Source organism: Eulemur rufifrons, chromosome 7 (genome assembly GCF_041146395.1).
Source record: "Eulemur rufifrons isolate Redbay chromosome 7, OSU_ERuf_1, whole genome shotgun sequence".
NCBI classification, from domain to species: domain Eukaryota; kingdom Metazoa; phylum Chordata; class Mammalia; order Primates; family Lemuridae; genus Eulemur; species Eulemur rufifrons.
The window spans coordinates 77,272,548-77,286,860 of NC_090989.1; the positions used below are offsets into that span (position 1 = coordinate 77,272,548).

The 14,313-nt window shown below is 41.8% G+C and overlaps 1 protein-coding gene across 4 annotated transcripts in view; it reads left to right on the top strand.

Annotated features, from left to right (window-relative positions):
• The window catches only part of DGKG (diacylglycerol kinase gamma), a 181,833-nt gene that overhangs the window by 17,699 nt on the left and 149,821 nt on the right, over positions 1 to 14,313 (top strand). For 3 of the 4 annotated variants that reach the window (XM_069472806.1, XM_069472807.1, XM_069472808.1), the window contains exon 2: positions 13,633 to 13,946. In XM_069472806.1, the coding sequence (XP_069328907.1) occupies positions 13,880 to 13,946 (67 nt within the window). In that variant the 5' untranslated portion in view covers positions 13,633 to 13,879. Of the gene's footprint in view, positions 1 to 13,632; positions 13,947 to 14,313 lie in introns of those variants that run through there. The other variant, XM_069472809.1, reaches the window with a different exon arrangement.

Sequence of the window (14,313 nt, forward strand, 5' to 3'; positions counted from 1 at the left end):
TAGGTTGTTGAATAGTAGAGGTCATAACATGCATTCTTATCTTGTCCTTGGTTTTAATGGTCATATTTATAGTATTTTGCCATTTAAATATGAAGCTTGCTGTGGTGTTTTGGTGGATAGCTATTATGAAGTAAAGGATGTTCCATTTAACTTCTGATGTGCTTAGAGGGTTTTGTTGTTGTTTTTGCTTGTTTTTCATCATATTTGAGTGTTGAATTTTATTAATTTTTTCTGGACATATTAAGATGGTCATATGAATTTCTGCCTTTTTCTGTTAATATAGTATATTGATGGGTTTTATAATGTTGACCCAGCCTTGCTTTACTGGAATAAACTCTATGTATTGTTCTTTTAATACTATACTGGAATTTACTATTTTATATGGGGTTTTACTTAATTTAGTAGGTGAGGCTAATCTATAATTTGTCTTTATTTGTGCTTTCCTTGTTCAGTTTTTGTATCCAGCTAATGCTGGCCTCATAAAATAAATTATAACTTAACATCTTTGTCTATGCCCTAGAATGTTTATGTAAGAGAAGAATTATCTGTTTCTTGGTGATTTTTAGAACTTGCCTGTAATATTTTCCGGTACAGGAGGGTGGGACAAGTTGACCTTTCAATATTGATTCAATTTCATCTATAATTATTGGGATAGTCAGGCTTTTCTAATTCTTGTATCACTTTTGATAGTTTATATTTTCTCACAATTTTCCCCTTTCATCTATAATAGGTTTTCAAGTGTAATGCTATAAAGCTGAATATAGTATTCTCTCACAATATAATAAAATCTCTTATATTTATAGTTATGTCTTCTTTTTCATTCCTAATATTGCTACTGGTTCTTCTTTCTCTTCTTCTTCTTTCTTTTTCTCTCCTCCTCCTCCTCTTCTTCTTTCTTTCTTCTTCTTCCCCTTCTCTCTCTCACTCTCTCTCATACTCTGCCAAAGGATTGACTATTTTATTGGGTTTTTTTTAAAAATAATACTAACAACAAAAAGGTCTTTGATTTTAACCAAACTGTCCAATTGTGTTTTTTTGTTTGGGATACTAGTAAGTTCATTAATGTCTGCTGTATCTTTATTACTGCCCTCCTTGGCTTTACTGAAATTTATTTTGTGTTCTTTTTTCTAGCTCTTTGAGTTGAAGGCTTGGATTATTTTTGTTTTCATGTACCATGTTTTCTAAGAAATTCATTTAAGTCTACAAAGCATCCTTTAAACAATGTTATAACCAAATTGCATATCTACTAAACTGATATGTAATGCTTCCATATTTTCATTTTCTTTTCAAGCAAGAAGTTACTTAAGAATGCATGGGGCTTCTTCTTAATTCCCATATTGCTACAGATGAAATTTCCTGGGATGCAGATTCTGAGATGGAAATTGCTGTGCAGAGTCTTATTAGTTTCATTAGGAAGTGCTCTTGGGAATCACCACTGGGAAGGACAGAAACAGGACTTGGTGAAGGACGAAGTTGGACTGGGATGATCCTGAAGAGTTAGTTGCTCCCAGTTCGGGGGAAGGGGCAGGCCTCTCTACCCCATACCTTCGTATCATTCAGTAATTGGGTCTAGGCTGGCCAAGAACAGGGCATGACCTTGGGCAAGGCAGCTCTTTTCGGTTAAGGCAATTCCTGAAAAAAGTTGACAGCTGAAAGCTGTCTGCCAGCAGCAGTCTTAAGCAGATGTAGGATCTGGTTGGCACAGTTCAACACCTAGTACAGATATTTACAGTTTACTATTTTGGATGTACATATCAAAATGTATTTAACAATCTTATATTGTGTGACATTTAAATTGTTTGTATTTTTGCTGTTATAAACAATGCTGCCACAAATATCCTTGGAGTTGAAATCTTGTAGAAGTAGTAATAGGAGTTGCAGAAGTAGTGCCATTATTATAGTCCGTAATTACTTTCTTAAGATAAACTTATAGAAGTAAAATTTCATGGAAATGTACATTTTAAAGCTATTGATATATAACATTACTTTGGCTAATTTACTTCTACACCAGCAGCATTGGAGAGTTTCTGTTTTCTTGCTTTCTTGCCAACCAAGATTATTACCAATTTTTAAATTGTTAACAATTTGATAGGTAGCAACAGTATCTGACTATTGTTTCTATCCAATGAAGTATGGTTTAAATGAATTTTAAAAAATGGCATTTCCCAACCTAAAATGATGTCACCAGAGACCATGTGGCAAGAGTAAAGGGTTGATGTCTAACATTTCTAGAAGGAAGCTTAAATATTACTGTACTCTCCACAATCATCAAATGAAGAACTTGAGGTATGGAGCTTGGAAGTGACTGCTCAATGTCACCTAGCTACTAAATATTAGAACTGTGATTAGACCCAAGGGCTCCAGATCATACTGCAACACCTCTTTGATTTGCTTGGAAAATGAATTTGTTCTTCTCCCCAGTGTGCAAACCCCACTAAGCTGTGTTGTTTCTGAAATGGATTCCTGAGCGCCCCTTTTGAAATGTTTTCAATGTGTGCTTTATTAATATGACAATATTTAAAATTATTACAAATATATTTGTATCTTCTTGACATCTGTCTTAGACCAAGTACTGCCACGTGATTTCAGTTCCCATTATCTTTGTGTCACATAACATGTTGGTGGAAAACAGCCTCAACTCAGATCACCTGGATTTAAATCCTGGCTCCATTAATTAATAGCTATGTAACCTAGGAAAAGTTACTTAACCTTTGTGCTTCAGTTTCCTTACCTTTAAAATGAGCATAATATTTGTATCTACCTCCTAGATTGTTGTGAGGAGGCAACCAGGTAATTCATGCAAGCTGTTTAGGATAGTCTGGTGCATTGTCAGGTTCAGCTATTATTAATGAGAAATTTTATCAAACTGGGTCCTAGACACCTTGAGGGTAGAGGGAGCTACGCAGGGACATATTGTCTGGGTAGGTATAAGGTGTAAGCACCCCCAGATGCTGTTGTCCTTGGTGCTGAACCGTGATTACATGAACCATTAGGACACTGCTGGTTCTGTCAAGTTGGTGGAGGCAGAGACAACTGATTTCCCAGAGCCTTTTTATGACTGAATCCTGGGCTTCTGGAATGAACCACAGAATCCATCCCCAAGCAGTTTGCAATCTAGAGATGGTATTAGCAACCTTCCTAGGTCTGAGAACCAGTACAGATGCTGCGGGGAAATGGCTTTGCACTCAGGCAGACATGAGTTTGAATGATGGCTCAGATGCCTGCAAAGAGTCTGGTCCTAGGTGCAGCAGTATCATGGTACTTACCCTGAAAGATTATTTTGAGGATTGCATCAATGTAGAACAAGTAGTAGATTCTCAAGACAAGGTTGCTGTTGTTTATGTTGTCATGGGAAGCAGGAAGGGGAGGAAGAAAAAGAAAGGAGAATTAGAGAATGTGAGATGAGGGGGTGGCAGAGGAGAGAAGGGAGGGAGAACCCAAGAGGTTCATGAAGTGGAGAAAGGTGACAGGCCACAAGTTCCTCCTGGTGCACGGGGCTTACCACGCTGAGCATGGTTTTACATGTTGTTCCAAACTTGAATGTTGTCTTTCCGGTGTGGTTTTGTTGTGGTTATTTATTGTTAAAACTCCCACACACAAAAAGCACACGGGCACACACCCAGCCACCACCACCACAGTACCTGGCACTGTTTTTTTGCAGCGCCGTCCCTGTAGGCCTGCCTGAACCCCCTGCTCATGCTCTAGGACTTGGGATCGGCAGCGTCTCCTTTCTGACAGTTCCATTGCTGATGCAGGAAAGAGCTGCTGGTGTTAAAGGAGCTGTCAGTTTCTTACTTTCTTGGGTTTTTAGTTTTTGTTTTTGTTTCTTGCCCTTTCACTGTATGGTAGGAAACTCTTATCATCTGTTCTGTGCCCTGTCTAGATGACATATTTGGCACAAAATGTCACAGAAGGAGTATGAAAAAGAGATCTAGATTGGAAAGAAAGTAAAATTCTGCAGGGAATATAAGTCATAACATGAGAATTTTAGGAGCGTGGCAGGATGAGTTTTCTGGCAGTCATGGGCTGCTCGCTTTCCTGTAATGTTTTCCTGCCTCAGAAAAGTGGAGCTGCCTTGAGAGATCCCGGATCTGTCTGCTTGAGGGCCCCTTCGGGGAGAAGGAATAGCTCCAGGTACTCCAAGTTTCTTCTCTCAGTCCTGTGCCTTACATTAACATCAAGCAGCAGTCACAAGACACGGGCATGTTGCTGGGCCACACTGAATCTCTCTAGCTCTGGGGTGGTGCTAAGAACTGGCTTTTCTACCACGTTCCCAGGTGGTGCTGGTGTGGGGACCACACTTTAAGGAGCACTGATAGCAAGTTTTACTTGTGATGGCCCTCAGAAATATTTCTTAGTCCATTTCCTGTTGCTTATAATATGATATGTGAAACTGAATAATTTATTTTAAAAAGGAAACTTATTTCTTGTAGTTATGGAGGCTGAGAAGTCCAAGATGGAGGAACTGCGTCTGGTGAGATCCTTCTTACTGGAAGGGACTCTGCAGCGTCTGGAGGCTGTGCAGGGCGTCACATGGCGGATGGGCTGAGCATGCTAGCTCTGGTCTCTCTTCCTCTTCCTATGGAGCCGCCAGTCTCATTCCCATAACCCACTAATCCATTCATCAATAAATGGATTAATCCATGCACGAGGGCAGCACCCTCATGACCCAATCCCCTCTCAGTACTGCCGCACTGAGGATTAAATTTCCACATGAATTCTGGAGGGGGCAGACCTTCAAACCACAGAAAACGTTATACAAATAATCCTCATAACGACCTTGTGAAGCATGTTACTAATGTTATCCTTGTTCCCATTTAGAGATGAAGAACAACGTGTCTAATGTCACTCAGCTGTATGTGGTAGCGCCAAGATTTGAATTCTGGTCTGTGATTCCAAAGCCAGACTCGTGCGTGCTGCTTTGGGCAGGCGTCTCCCCGACACTGAGTGTGAGTCCAGGAGGACACTTCCCGGGGTTGTAATTTCACGAAGGAGGCCTCCACTCACGACCCTGTCCCCACATCAACCCCTCGGCGCCCGCCGGAGTCCAGAGTCAGACTTTCTTGTTGCAAGTCACAGCCCCGCCTTTCGTAACATGTCCACTGCAGCGCCCCTAGTGGCAAAGCTGAGTGCACGTCTCCCGGGCTCCACAGACGTGGCACCAGAGCACGAGCAAGGTTCTCTTGAAGGCTCATGTGCCTCCAGATTTCCTGCATATTTTGTATTCTATTCTGTGTCCATGTTTAACATAATATGGATTTTCCCCCTCAAATGATATTAGCTTCTCAGGAGCATGCCGTGGTTTTTCTTCTGGCTTCTAGTTTCCTTCCCATTTTGAGGATCAGTGTGTAAGATCTCTACAGTTGGCTCATTGACGGTATCAGCACCTCGCACAGGGACTGGCACTTAGTACTCAATGCCTATTCATCCAGACGTGTAATGGTGAAAGGAAAAACCATGGGCTTTGGAACTAAACAGACTTGGGTTCAAATACCAGTCCTGTCATCCTGTCACTTACTAGTTAAAACCCACACACACGCACACAGGCACACAAGAAAACTTGAGACAGAGAATCGCTCCGGGCCTGTTCCTACAGCTGTAAAATGGGTATAGAAATGCCTTCCTTACCAGGTTTGGTGAATATTACAGATGACGTGTGCAAAGCACTAGATGTGTTGTAATCTATAAATGGAGGTTGCTGGTATTGCTCATTGTGACAATGATTTGTTGAACAGGTAAACAAATAAGTGAATTAATGACCCATCCTCAAACTGTGATGCCCCTGAGTATAACCATTCCCCAGACCAATGCTGTCTGCCTGTGCTGGAGGTAGGCCCCTGGAGTAGCAGTGCTCAACTTCTCCTAAGGGCACAAAAGCCTTTTCTAGGCACCAGCCACCCCCACTTCCCTACCCCATACCTGGGCAGCTTGTTCAGCCTGACGTTTTCGTGACTCCCTCAGAGCAGAGAGTGTTATGTTCACTCTGAGGCCACTAATGGGGTACAAAGTGCTCCTTAGATGGAAGTCCTCTCTGAATTCTTATGGGTAGCATGCAATTCCAAGAGTTTTATTTTTCTGTTTGTTTAAGGACTATATGTTGGCAATCTACTAAATGAGTTATTGGGTATTACTCATATTTGCTATTCATACACTCAAATTAGCTCATTACTAAGTTCCCTGAGGGCTCTAATTCAGTTATCTGTGAACTCAGGCTGCTTCTCAATGCTCAGAAGCTACAGCCCCCGCACTCAAGCAAACGGTTAGAATCCTGTGACCTGGGAAAGGCTATGTTGTTATTAATATTATTGCATGTCAGTCTTGCTTTAAGTTGGTTGTGGTTTTCAACTACTGCTACTCTTGCTTTTTAATTAGAAATTATAGTTCATTTGACTTCATCATTATCGTATTAGTTAGTAAAGGATGTTTGGTTAACCCCACAGCATGCAGTGATACATATTTGCATCAAAGATATTTTTAGCCTGTAATTTTCCAATTACTAGATTTTAAGACATGAATAAGTTGCAGTTCAAGCATGAATCATGCATATCCTGTTGCTAAATAGATACATACAAAATCTGCACCCAAAGGTGCTTATGTAGTTGTTTTGGTTATCTATAACTGCATAACTAACTACCCCAAAACTTGGAGGCTCAACAATCATTTCACTATCCTGCATGACTCTGTGCACTGGCAATCCAGACAAAGCTCAGCAGGATGGGTTATCTCTGCTCCATATGATGTCCATTAAGGCTGTAAAATCCAAATGGTTTCTTGTCTCACACACCTGGCACCATGGCTAGAATGGCTTAAACAACCGAGGGCTGGCTGGGATGGCTTGACTGAGGTCTTACATCTGAGGCTTCAGTTCTCACGATTAGCTGGGTTGCTCAGTTCTCTCCATGCACTGTTAAGTCTCCCTTCATCCATGTGGCATCTCCATGTGGTCTCTTTGTGATCTCTCCACCAAAGTAGCTGAACTTCTTACATGGCAGTTCGGTACCCCCTCAAGAACACAGAAGGAGCTGCCAGGCCTTTTCAAGGCTTATGCCTGACACTGGCTCAGTGTCACTTCTACTGCATTCTCTTGGTTAAGATAAATCACAGGCACAGCCCCTACTCAGGGCAGGAAGCATGGTTTTGGGAGGACCACCAATGTAACAGACAACCACAATAGTGACAGTTCATTGATGAATTCAAGCAACTTAAATAACTTGCTACATACTATCAGGTTAAGCATAATACTCATTTACAAGCATATAGGTTATAGCTTTCTAACTCTGATAGCCTATATGTTTATAGGTCATTATGTTAACATTACAGTGTGAGTATCATGCATATGTTTTATTAAAAAGTAACTCATAAATGATATTGTCATTATGATAACATCATAAATGATATTTACTCCAACTCATGTCTTTTTTTTCTCTCCAATTCTTTGTTATTACCCAATTCTTTTTCTATAGGGACGTTGCAAACAGATGTGGTAGGATCTTCTGCTCCATGCAAATGGCCTCAGTCAAAAAAGGTTGAGAACTACCCTTCTGGTGGTCAAGAAATGAACACTTAGAAATCTTGTAATAGGTAGAGATACAAAGTGTACCAGACACTGTTTTCTTCCCTGAAGGAGTTCAGATTCCTGCAGGGAAGAGAGTTGACAAGGACATGCAGCATGGTAAATGCTGTAATGGACAAAAGCCCAAAGCTGGTGGAGGGCAGAGAAAATATGCCCAGCCCACTCTGGGCATTAAAGGGAGCTTCTCTAAGAGCAATTTGCACTAAAGTCCCAAGCCTACATAAGAGTTACAGCATTGAAGGAAGAATCTAGGATTAAAAGCTCAGAAATGGGGCAAGTGTCAAGTTGTGACTTGTCATAAGTCTGAGAAGAGAAAGAGGTTCTTAATCTTTATAGCTTTTAGTCTTTCTTTCCTTATAAAAATGTACTCATTATGGGTTCGTTATAAGCCTTCAGATGCATATAAATAAGCTTCCCCAATCTGATGTCACACTCATGAATTGATGTTTTTAGGAGAGCAAAGAGGAGATGAAGAGGTGTTTGTTCCTGGATAATTGGGTATGACTGATTCATTCGAATGAATAGAGAGACCTGGGGTGCAATTCAATACTCATTGAATTTGCCGTCTTCCTTCTGACTTGTGATTTCCATGCTGACATCTGTACAGAACAAATAGAATTTGATCCAACATATAAAATTGCAGAGCTAGGAAATGTGTTAGAAACCATTCTTCCCACCCCCTCATTTTATAGACAAGGAAACTGAGGCCCAGGGAGCTGAAGCAATTGCTAGAGTGACATCGCTGTGGTGACATAAAAGACTCTTCTCCCACCCAAGTCAGACAATACCCAATCTGAGTTTTATTTAGAAAACCTTCAAACTTGTTTCTCTCAGGAAAGATGCTCAGGTAGGTAAGAAGAAGATTGTTCCTACTGTCAGGAGCCTCCATGGGGCTGGGGGGGACCGGGCAGGCTGCTGAGGGAAGCGCTGAGTTCTGTGAGGTGGAGCAAGCCCCCCCCACCCCCACCCCTGTGTGTCAGCTGTCATCTCTGTCAAAGGGCAGAAACCCTGGGATACTGTGTGGAGAGTAGGGCAGTGTTTCAGGCCCCTAGCTTTTCACGATGGATTTAAAGAATCCATGGTGGCGACTGCTTCCACCATGCAGCCAAGCACTGCGCTACAATGGAACAACAGTGATATTAATATGAATATCTGTTGAGTTATTGCGACATATACCTCTTCACCTCATTCCCCTCCTCAGCAGGGGCATGAGCTCCTTCAGGAAGCTTTTCCTGATCCCCTGTGCCTCCTTCAGAACGTTAGATGCCCATAAATCCCTGTACCACTGGGATGTACAGTGGCGTATCTGTCCCACTACCCTTGTCAGCTTGAGTGTTAATTCGCTGTGTGGGTGTCTGGCTCCCGCCAGAGACCATCAACTACCACAATAGAGAGGTGGAGTTTTGTGGAACACACCTAGGAGAAAGGTAAAGTCGTTCAAAGAGTTCCAAAACATTCAGAAGAGACGTGACCTTTTTATCTGGAACCAGACAGGTGAGTAGTGGTTTGTTACGGGGAGGAAGGAGTGAGGGGCATTCCAGGTAGATTAAAAGCATGGTGTATTTGTCACTTCATAAACTAATGTTTAGGGGGTCCCACCACGTGCCAGGAACATTGCTGGTGCTAGGAGAAGACAGAAGGTCGATTTGGCTGGAACATGGCACGTGTGGGGCAGGAGGTGATTGGGGTGACAATGGGGAGATGAGCTGTCACCACAGGTAAAAGACTTCTGGAACTGGCTAAGGAGCCAGCCCTTTATCCTGGAGGTCAGGAGGCCTTGGAAGGGCTTTAAGCAGGTAAATGTCTGAGTCAAATTGGTTCTAACTAAGGAAGATCTCTATGAAAGTGTGCGGAGTGATTCGTAGGGTATACTGTTAGGTGAAAACACAGTGTGCAGACGAGAATCCATAATCGGCTACCTTTTGTGTAAGAAAGAAGGGAAAATAAGATATCCTCCAAGGGTTTTCTCACTTGTGCAAAAATAAACCCAGAAAAGATACACTTGAAACTATAAGGGGTGGGTGCGAATAAAATGGAAAAGAGGGCGTGGGAAAAGAGTAAAAGGAATAGGGGGAAATTATGTTTCTTTAAGTATATCTTTTTACATAGTTCTGACTTTTGGAACCATACTAAAAAAGAATCAAAGGGAATGCAGAAACACCCTAAAATGAAAGACAAACAGAAACAAATAGGAGTGGGAAAGAACTAAGCTAAGTAACTTTTGAAAGTACTATTTGGAGGATATGCTGTGGGCAAAAACAGGAGAACTGTAAACAAGTCTTGAACTCTATTTTGTTTTTCACAGAGGTGTGGACTAGCAACTTTGAAACTACCTTCTGTATATTGAGCAAATAAGTATATTATAGATAATGCAAACAAAATTTGTTAGAGAAGAAAGTTTAAAAATAGGGAGTGAAAGGAAGGTTACAATTGACATAGTAGTGTGAACTGGAGTTGGAGGTATGAGTATGAACTCAGGGTTTTTTAACATAGATAGACAGACAGAGACAAGGGGTGTGGGTGAATACGCATGCACGTGTTTTCTAGCTCTGTCTCTGAGAGGGCCTAGAAGGAATGACACCCCAGTAGCAATGAGCACAGCTAGCATCCAAGCCTTTGGTTTCAAACACCATTCTCCCCTGAAAGGAATCAGGGCTTCTTGGATATCTTGAGCTGAGGAAGTATGAGATGACCCTGAAATATCTTATAGTGTCAGGAAATAAGGACGTACTCAAAGAATGATGGAGATGTGTCTACAAAACAAAGAACCATCTTTAATGAGCTTCCGCCGAGCTAACCTGGGACAATTTGAGAATCAAAGATAGCAACAGAGTGTAACTCAGTGAATAAAATAAGAATCCATGAATATAAATAAATATGTATTATACATAAATGTAACATACTTTTATATTTATTTATATATCTATTTATAATTATATACATTTATTTTTGTATATATAGTTTTTATTTCTTATATTTTATATTTATTTATAGTATATACAGTATTTATAATATATATAATGATATAAATAAATTAAGAAAGAAAAATTCTTTCTTACAATCGACTCCCAACTAATAAATGTAGAAGGAATGATAAAATTAAAAAATCACTATCATGGTAACAATTAATCCAGGCAAGAATCATCAGCGAATGCTAACACTAGTGGCTAAAAGTTTGATGAGTGATTACAAAATTACAATAACCTGGAGCAGGATAAGAGACTTTTCACCCAATTACTGTCAGTCAGCTGGTTGTTTAAGCCATGTTGCTAAGTGTTGTATTTGCAATAGGATGATAACAATAATTGAGTGTTCACTATGTGATAGGTGGAGATTTGGGGGGGGTTGGCTTTTGCATATGTTAACTCACTTAATCCTAACACCAACCAGTAAACTTTTGCATCAGTATCCTCATTTTTTTAGATGAATGAAACAAAGTTCAAGAAATGGAAAATTTGTCTGGGGTAAAATATCTAAGAAAATCCAGATTCAAATACCTGCCTTCTGGTTTTGAGTTCAGTGTTGTTCTATCATGCAGTGTGTCTCTGGATCCTCTCAGATCTCTGTGCTTTAAAAGTGTGCAGAATGATTAGGCCATAGAGGCATTCATAAACCAAAGGATTGGTGGCTGCTTCTTTCTCCTCACCCTATTTACTAAACACCCAGCCTCATTTTCTTCATCTGCAGAATAGAGACAGCTATACTTAATTTACATGTTGTGGTGGGGACTAAATTCAATAACGTATGTAAAGCATATACATATAACACAGTGTAAAATAAGTGTCCACTAAATGACAGCAGTGCCAGTGGTAATACTGGTTGTAATGTTGAATTCCCTGATATGATGAAAAATGTCTCTAAAGGGCACCCCTCACTTTTGGGCTAAATTGATAATCAAGAGCCAGATCATAAAGAAGTTTGTGTATCATGAAAAGAAAATTACATCCTATTCTATAGGCAATAGAAGTCACTGAAGAATTTTATTACAGAGACAGACGTGACCTGGTTGGCAATTTAGAGAGCAGACCCAGGTGAAGAGAGCAGCACCCAAGGCAGGGAGACAAGCAGGAGGCCTCAGTCAAATAGCAGGCAAGAGACAATGAAGGTCTGAGTTAATGGAAGGGCTGGTGTGGTGAAGAGGAGGGAACACACAAAGGGCAAACTCCCGGATTGGTTTCTGCAGGGGAGCATGGGGAAGGAGTTTATCTGAGCCTTGGCCTCTGGCCTGGGCACTGGTCCTCTCAGGTACGACCAGAATGCAGCAGAGGAGTGGTTGATTGCAGATCTGGGATGGTTTGGGACATGCAAGGGAGTCACAGTAGGTAGTTGAATATTCAGATCTGGATTAAGGCTTCTGAATATCTGGAGAGAAAAGGCTCAAAGGAAAAGATGCTAAGTGTTTGTTCTGAATATCCAGATCTTCAGATGCAGGAGAGAGCTCAGGGCTGGAGCAGCAGGCCTGGGGGTCGTCACTGAAGCTGTGGAAGTGGGTGGGGTCCCTCAAGGAAGGGGTATAGAGTAAGGAGAGGGCTCAGGATAGGATTTTGGAAACACCAATTTTCAAAGATGGCCAAAGAGGCTGAAGGAGACTGAAGAGGAACACTCAGAAAGATAAGAGAGTTCGAAGGTGGAAGTTTTCTGCCATCTCAAAGGCTGCAGAGAGAGCAAATGCAGCAAAGGACTGAACGGTGCCTGCTGTATTTGGCAACTAGGTCACTGGTGACCTTGACAGCAGCAGGTGCCGAGAAGCAGTCTAGGTGGCCAGATAAAGAAGAGAGTCAGACTTTTAAGGAGAGAAATTAGAACTTGACTGTTCCCGGGATGCAGGCATCCCACTCCCTTGCCATGCATTCCCAACTACTGTGGGAGAGCTCCAGTTGGTGGAAGATCTTCCTTCCAGAGCTGGAGTCTCTCTCCCCTCAGCATCTTCCCTCAGCTCTAGTTCAGTCCTCCAGGGCCACACCTGGCCTACACACTCCTCCAGAGACTATCCAAATATGCCTCCCACTGGGTCATCTTACCCAGCATTGCCATGTGCTCCAGACTCCCCAGACTTGCCTTAAATTCAGTCCCCAGGGTGGATCCTGTTTTATTAAAACTAAGATTGTGCTTTGGTAACATTGGAGCCTGTGTTTCAATTGGTCTTTATTTCTCCTCCTATTAGACTGATAGCTTTCCAACCATTGTTTAACCTCAACCCGGAATAAGAAATACGCTTCACAGTGTGTTCAGTATACGAATATATGTATAAGCAAAAGAAAAGTCTCAAGACATAATACTTACCCTAACTATGGCAGATAGATGCACTCTAATATTTTCAACTCCATCCCATTTTATTTTGTTCTAGTTCATGTTTTTAAATGCTGATCCTGACCCATTACATGAATTTCACAACCGACAAAACTGATTTAATGACTGAGGGTACGAAACAGTCCGAGCTAGGAGAGTCTCAAAGGGAAAGATGCTAAGTGTTTATCTGAACCCGTCCCCTCTCACTCCCTCCCCGAGGCACAGGCCTTCCCTCTAACCTTTTTATGGCTCTGAGAGTGGGAGAGCTGCTTCAGTCACTAGATGTTAGCCAGCCTTGGGAGCATTTGAATCTCCAAAGTGGCTCACCAGAGGCAGGTAAGCAGCGATAATGGTGGAATTTAGAAATTAATGGAGGGGAGATGACTCACCTTTCAAATCACTGCACACAGGCTACTGTCCCTGTAATTACTCATGAAGCATCCAGCAGCTTAAGGCATGTTCATGCCATGAGAATGCCCTTAGGTAGACCTAATACCACCTCTCATGTGAGACATTTAACACTTCCCAGAGTCTTGGAGGGGCCCATCTATTCACACAGGCCACCGTTTGCCACTCAACTCCCACCCCCAGCCAGGCAACTGACTGGAATCCTGCTGGTCTGTTCTCCATGTGCTCTTCATACCTCCCTGGGGAGAGATCCCTCTCTTACGAACCATTGAAACATTGTCCTCTGTCCAGCAAAGAACATTTGGAATTTTTTTTTTTACTCTAACATTCTCATTTACAATGTCTTTTCTGCTTCTACCTAGGAAAAGCCAGGATTTCTGATTTTGCCTGGACTACAGACAGGAGGATGTTGCCTGAGGAATAGCAGAGGTCTTTTCTCATCTGCTGAGAGGTGCCCACTGCTGCCATAGACATCGAGTCCTCCGAGAAGTCTCCTGAAGGGCTTATCCGTTACCTGCATGCAAAGAGCCAGGCCTGGGCTGGCCCACGGCTCTCCCCTGGTGACACCACTCCATCCCTGGCCTCCAGGCACTTGCACCCGGTTTAAAGATGAGTGAAGATCTGTGGGTCTCCCTCACCCCTGAAGAATTTGACCAGCTCCAGAAATATTCAGAATGTGAGTAAATAGATTGGCAGACCTGGGATGGGGTTTCTTCTTTGCTGGAGAGGTCATTTCTGGAGAGCAGAGTGGGAGTATCGTTGCAAAGCCACAGAGAATGTGGTCGGGCCTGACAGCTTCTATTTCCTTATAAACACAGAATGTTAAAAGATAAAAACACAAGTATCTTTAGGCTGTATAACTAATACATGCTCACAATAGAAATTTGGAATTACATAGAAGAAAACAGAGTAGGTTACACTCCATGAACAGTTTGGAGAGCTCTCCTTCTGTGCATATTGCTTTTACATGGTTGAGTTCACTCTGTTGTACCTTTTCTTAAGCCTGCATTTTCCACATAACATAATATCATAAGTATTTTCTC